This window comes from Oncorhynchus gorbuscha, linkage group LG03 (assembly GCF_021184085.1).
Source record: "Oncorhynchus gorbuscha isolate QuinsamMale2020 ecotype Even-year linkage group LG03, OgorEven_v1.0, whole genome shotgun sequence".
Taxonomy (NCBI): domain Eukaryota; kingdom Metazoa; phylum Chordata; class Actinopteri; order Salmoniformes; family Salmonidae; genus Oncorhynchus; species Oncorhynchus gorbuscha.
Window position 1 is genome coordinate 36,724,179 of NC_060175.1, and position 6,894 is coordinate 36,731,072.

General features: G+C 47.0%; 1 protein-coding gene across 3 annotated transcripts in view; it reads right to left on the reverse strand.

Annotated features, from left to right (window-relative positions):
* Positions 1-5,326, reverse strand: part of LOC124031323 (cadherin EGF LAG seven-pass G-type receptor 2-like) — a 108,748-nt gene extending 103,422 nt beyond the window's left edge. For all 3 annotated transcript variants that reach the window (XM_046342416.1, XM_046342415.1, XM_046342414.1), the window contains exon 1: positions 1,443-5,326. In XM_046342416.1, coding sequence (XP_046198372.1) covers positions 1,443-5,001 — 3,559 coding nt within the window. In that variant the 5' untranslated portion in view covers positions 5,002-5,326. The remainder of the gene's footprint in view (positions 1-1,442) is intronic.
* Between the last annotated feature and the right edge of the window lie 1,568 nt (positions 5,327-6,894).

Sequence of the window (6,894 nt, forward strand, 5' to 3'; positions counted from 1 at the left end):
CTGTGTCTATTGGCTAATATATGAGAGGGTCAGATATTAACACACCACCTCAGAGCAAAGATACCAATTGGACACTTTTAATCCTTCTGGTTAAAGGTGTTTTACCTAGTTAAATATGGACGCTTTGATGTCAAATCCCTGACTGAAATGCAGTGTGACATTTAGAAGGTGCTGTTTGCACATCTCTTTAAATGAGATCCAAGGTCATGAAGGAACCAGCTCTGCAGTCTGACTCACACCGTGTCACAAATCTGGTTCTGCAGCAATTCAAGTTCAGTCACATTTTTTGGAGCAAATAAAATGCTCTGTAAATTGTGCTGACAGTTGAAATGACGGGCGCCTTATGCAGACTCAATTAAAGAGAAACAAGAGGTTAGAGTAGACAACACAGCTCACTGGTTTTCCTGAGCTGGCTACTACAACTCTCCACATGTAAAAGATATTTGTTTGGTGCTACACAAGACACAGGCTACTTTGATCTTTTAGTGTGTCTAAAATGAATCTAAGTTAATTACATGCCTGGGTCCAGTGCCTCCACAATGATGCCATAGTCCACCACAGCTTACAGCATGACATATACCATACCTTATAGCCATAAGGCCTGTATTGTTCATGCTACACTTATTTACAACGGTTTTACAAATGCTGGGATAACAACAACTGGCACACAAGGTAACGATTGCTCATTTTGAAATTACAAATAATAATTTAAGTAAGTAGGGAAATATCCTGACAATCTGGCATGTGATACAAAATAAATATGGTCAAATGAATCCTTGTTTTACCCTCAGTTTGAAATCAACTGTCATAATCGTGCGAATATATAGATTTAAAAAATCATCCATCATTGAATGACATATTGTGTGATAGCTGAAAACGGGGGTTTTACGTTGGGTAATAATGGACAATGATCCAGACCCACTGGAGTGTATTTCCCACAGGAGCAGGCTAACCGGTTGCAGACATGCAGATAAACTGCTATTTAAATTCACATTGATCTACATCAGGCCTGGGTACAGCCTGCACTTTAACAAGATGACAAACACTATAACAGAAAAACAAACCCCAAGAAGCTAAAAAGCACAATCTAGTCTAGAGAGGACTTCTCTCTCCAAAGAAACATAAGGCTTGAGGAGGCACACTAAGATCCTGACCTGAATGTTAATTCTAATTTATGATTAATATTGAAATAATGAAGTTGTAAAATTGAAACACTGCAGCAGAGGCCATACATAAAACAGTTTGTATGGCATTCACAGTATTCAACTCCATCTGTGTCAAAAATATTACATCTTTGGTATTGTAATGTTGAACATTTTCAAGTGAGGAACATAAATAGGAAAAATCTAAAGAATGAGGAAGAACAAAAGCCTTCACTGTGCCTAACATTATCACAAATGGGCCTATGTATTAAAAAACAATTGAGGAGAGGTTGGTCTTACCAGAGACAGATATCCTCATGGAGGCCTCCAGGGGTCTGTTGTTGTCCAGGGCCTGGCTGAGGCGTATCTCCCCGCTGCTCTGGTTCAGGATGACCAGGTTCAGCTCATTACCAGCCTCAAAGCTGTACTGGAGCTGGTCCGAAGCATCTGGGTCATGGGCAGGGATCCGCCCGATCACCCCTGTGGGGAAGCTACTGGACGTGTCAGTGACATAGTTATTGAATATGATCTGGAAATTTTTCAGCACTGGTACGTTGTCGTTCTTGTCAACCAACTTGACGTGCACGGTGGCACGGCTGACCAGTGGGGCGGAGGTGGCCTGGACCACGATGACATACTCCGACTGAGTCTCGTAGTCGAGATCTGTCAGAACGGTCAGTTCTCCTGAGAAGATGTCCAGCTGGAACACCTCTGGGATGTTTCCCTCTACTATCTGGTACATGATCTGGGCGTTGCTCCCCTCGTCTGGGTCCGAGGCAGATACGTGGGCCACTACCAGGCCTATTGGGCTGTTCTCCTCCACAAAGATGTCAAACTCATCTTTCTCAAACACGGGAGGGTTGTCGTTCACGTCTAAGATGGTCACCTGGATGTCCACGGACGTCTTGAGAGCAGGAACACCTTTATCCACAGCAAAGGCCTGCAGGTTGTAGAATGGCATGTTCTCTCGGTCCAGGCGACGCAGCGTTCGCACAATACCAGAGGTGGACTCAATTATGAAGTCTCCATCACCGTCCTCTCCCCCCTGGAAAGTGTAGAAGACACGTCCATTGAGGCCAGAGTCTCGGTCAGTGGCAGAGACCTGGACGACGCTGGTAAACACTGGCACGTCCTCCATCACAGAGCCTAGGTAGTGGTCTCGGAGGAACCGAGGAGAGTTGTCATTCACATCATTCACCAGGATCTCCAGGTAGGTGGTGTCAGACTTCTGTGGGATGCCGTTGTCCCGGGCCGTGATGGCTAACGTGTAGGACACCTGATCTTCATAGTCCAGCTCCATCTGGGTGGTGACAGCGCCTGTGTCAGAGTCGATGTCGAACTGGGGGATGCTGTCATCCATAAAGTAGGTTATACGTGCGTTCTCCCCAGTGTCCTCATCTGTAGCACTGATCACCACAACGGTGGTGCCAACAGGTCTGTCTTCATTGATGTTGACGGTGTAATGGGAGCTCTGAAACACGGGCCGGTGGGTATTGGCGTCGGTGACGTTGACGAACACCTTGGCGGTATCGATGCGTGTGCCGTCAGACGCGGTGACACTCAGGACGTATTGGCGCTCCAGTTTGTAGTCGAGGGGCAGGGCCAGAGTGATAAGGCCCCCTCCACTCTGGCTGGTGATGGAGAACCTGTTTCTGGTGTTACCACTGGAGATCTGATACGTCACCACACTGTTGATATCCTGGTCCACCGCAGAAACCGTCACCACGCTGGTGCCCACGACAGCATCCTCATTGAGGCGCATGTAGTATGATCTCTGGGTGAACTCTGGGTTGTTATCGTTGACGTCGAGGATGGTCATGCTAACGCTAGCTGAGGAGGACATCACCGGGTGGCCATGATCACGGGCCTCCACCCCAAAGTTGTAGAAGTCCACGCTCTCCCTGTCCAGCCCAGCGGCTACCACTATCCATCCACTGCTGTTGTTGATGGAAAAGGGGAAGTTGGGCGAGGCTTCAATGAGGCAGTACTCCAGCCTGGAGTTGTCGCCGGAGTCTGCGTCAACGGCCTGGATGTGAATGATGGAGTAACCCACCGGCACGTTCTCTAGCACAGTGGCCTGGAAGGGGGTGCTGACGAAAATGGGGGCGTTATCATTGATATCCACCACCTGCACCGTTACCAGGCCGCTGATGTTGGAGAGAGGCGGGCGTCCCCCGTCCTGAGCACGGATGCGTATGGTGTATTCCTTGTTAGCCTCGTAGTCCAACTGACTGACCAGGTCCATCTTGCCTGTCTGAGCGTCAATGTAAAACTGGCCCCTGGTGTTGCCACTCATGATGCTAAAGTGAACCATGGCGTTGCTTCCTCTGTCCTGGTCTGTGGCAGTCACCTGCAGGATCTCTGTGTTGGGTGCCATATCCTCCGGAACCTGCACCACATATCGCTTTTCACTAAACTGGGGCGCATTATCATTGTCATCCTCTACAATAATCTGAACTGTTGCCGTAGCGCTGCGGGAGCTGGGGTCGCGACCCTGGTCGTTGGCCTCTACCAACAGCATGTAAGCCTCCACCAGCTCTCTATCCACCGGGCCCTTTGTGCGGATTACCCCTGACCTGGGGTCAATCTCAAACACATCGTTGGAGCCGTTGCTGTTGAGGACACGGTAGAGGATGTTACCATTTACCGGGGCATCCCCATCCGTGGCCCTGACGGTCAGCACCTCGTAGCCTATCTCCAGGTTCTCTCTGACCCTCTCCTTATAGTCCTGTTGCTCAAAGACAGGGTCATGGTCATTAGTGTCACTCACTGTGATGGTGAGGGTGGCCATGGCCGTACGTCGGGGCGTGCCGTGGTCAACAGCATTCACACGGAACACATGGGTGTCCTTCTGCTCTCTATCCAGCACCTCCACGGTGGAAACAGCTCCATTGACTGGGTCCACAGAAAATAGGTTGTTGGAGCGGCTGTCAAACAGGGCCTCTATGAAGTACTCCAGCCTGCCTGCCTCCCCCTCATCAGAATCTACTGCCTTTAAAACAACTACAGGAGTTCCAGCTGGCTTATTCTCTGCCACAGACACCTGGTACATAGGAGGCTGAAACTGGGGGCTACTGTTGACAGCCCTCTTCCTCCTGCTCACTATGCCCGACTCAGACTGGACAGCCTGCTGTAGTAACTTCCCCAAGTGGCCCTGCTTGAAGGAACCTTGACCCACCCGCCAGTGGACTGAAATGCTGTTCACTTTAGCTTCCCTCTCATCTCCTGTGTATTGGTTACAATGTAAGTCTAGCTCAAGGAGTGTGTCGTGCTTCAAACACAGGGTCTTGGACACAAACAACTGCCCCTCCGAAAAGTAGAAGTCCGAACTACTAGTCACCCGGCAGTGCATAGTGTTGTGTGTTGGGGATGCGGGTAGTAGATCCCATACCCGGAGGAGCGCAGTACCAGGCTCGTAGCATTCTAACTGATGATTTTGGGCCTTAAACAAACTGATGATCTCCAAGTCCCATTGAGATTTAATTTTGTGTTTACTTGAACAGTTCCTGCCGTGAACATGCACATCATACTGGCTCGTGAGGAGGTGCCTGGACCCTGGGCCACTGTTCACGCAGTCAACAACAGTGTATACGATGAAAGGGTTGGAGCTGAGCGAGGCACAATTTAAACTACCCGAAATGAACACAATGCGCGCGGACGCATCAGTTTCAATAAAGGTCTTTGAGAATTTAGGAGCGATTACCTGATCCAAAGTGCATGCCCCGCTCTGTTCCACACTTGCTATAACCGTCCCCGGCTCTGCATCCTCACTGATGTGTGTACTGTAGCAATCCGACAGTGAAATTATTTCAAACCAGCCGAAAATAATAAACACCAAATCCCACTTAATGACGGGCATTGCTCCTCGATAATGTTAAACCAGGCTTGAACGTAATTACTGCCGCCTTCCCTTAAACTTTCCGTCTAGTCGTTCCCTTTTGTTGCAGCGTATCCATGCTTTCATTGCTCCACAGTAGCTAATCCAATTGAATCCGGAGAGAAATCGCAGTCACCTAGCCAAAGCTTCTCACCACCCAAACATGCCAAACCTACAACTCCACTCCGTTCGCGTGAATTAATAAAATGGCTCCTACTACCCCTTATGCTCGAGGCTTCTCATTATCATACATCTATTGTGTGTGTGTGTGTGTGTGTGTAGCAAGGTCCGTTCTCCCAGGGGCCACACTGAGTTGTAAAGAAAGATGACCAGCCTCTGTTTGGTCCCCCTTGTGGAAGACGCATATAGATGTTTACAGTGTTTTTGCAAAGTAGCAGTACATGGATTGTTGATAAGCCTAAACAAATGCTGTCAATATTTAAATAAACAGTTCTCATCCCCCCCAACACAACCCCAGGCACAGAAAATCTAGTGTTTCATTATGCGTATACCTACCTGTCTAATTCAAAAGTGACCTTACCTTATAGGGTAGTCAAATTACACTACACACCAGGCCTATATGAAAAGTAATGATTCATGCTATTCTCTAGTCCTATGCAGGTATTGAAATGCTTTTCTCAAATATGAGGTTAAATGGAGTAAATGGCAGGACAGTGAGCAGGGGTATATCTTGTAATGTTTCATGTAAACCCCATTTTTGAAAGCTGCCCAGCAGACGCTGCTGGTATCTCATGTGGAAGATGGGTCATGCCAAAGGCATCTTAATCATCATCCTCATCTAAAGCAGAGGCATTATGCCATATGTCTGTTATGCACCTCTTGCACAGACGTGAGGAAGTATTGAGCAGCTGTGAAAGTAAATAGGCTACTCCTAGTCATTCTTTAGACTGCTATTGATTTTGTTTGTAGAATCGTTTGTTGTTGTTGAGGGTGAACTAGGGAACTGCCAAAATAAAAGGAAACACCTAAGTAAATGAGGGATACAAAATATATTGAAAGCAGGTGCTTCCTGAATTAATTATGCAATAAATATCCCATCACGCTTAGGGTTGTGTATAAAGTAGCTGGGAAGGCCATTTTGACTACCCCCCCCAATAGGATGACAATAGCCCCATCCACAGTGCACAAGTGGTCACTGAATGGTTTAATGGGAATGAAAATGTAAACCAAATGCCATGGCAGTCTCATGGGACATTATTGGAACAGAGCCTGAGACAGCGTTCTCCACCACCATCAACAAAACACCAAATTATGGAATTTCTCATGGAAGAATGGTGTTGCATCACTCCAAGAGTTCCAGACATTTGTAGAATATGTTAAGGTGCATTGAAGCTGTTCTGGTTTGTGGTGGTCCAAAGCATTAGGACACTATGTTGGTGTTTCCTTTATTGTAGAAGTTACCTGTACATTCACTTTACTGCCACCTGCTGGTACATGTGCATTACTGCAGACAGCAATCAGAGCAATTAATCAAGTCCTAACTTCTGGCTATTTAGGTAACAATTGAGACAAAACAAGTTTAGGCTGAAACGCATCTTTCAAGAGAAGTCCACAGATCTCTTTTACAGTATTCCTACTGTAAGCATTAAACAGTTAGTCTTGATACAATAACGTCTTGACCCAGCAACCTAGCACTGTGAAAGTGATCGGTTCAGTTTATATTGTGCACTTACATTCACATATGGTCTAAGGTACCTGTGGAGACTACAACTGTGTACAATATTGAGAAGGCACATACAGGTAGATCTAGTTCAGGAAGAGATCACCTGGAGTAACAATAATAATGCCATTTAGCAGATGCTTTTATCCAAAGTGACTTAGTCATGCGCGCTTACATTTTACGTTTGGCAGGTC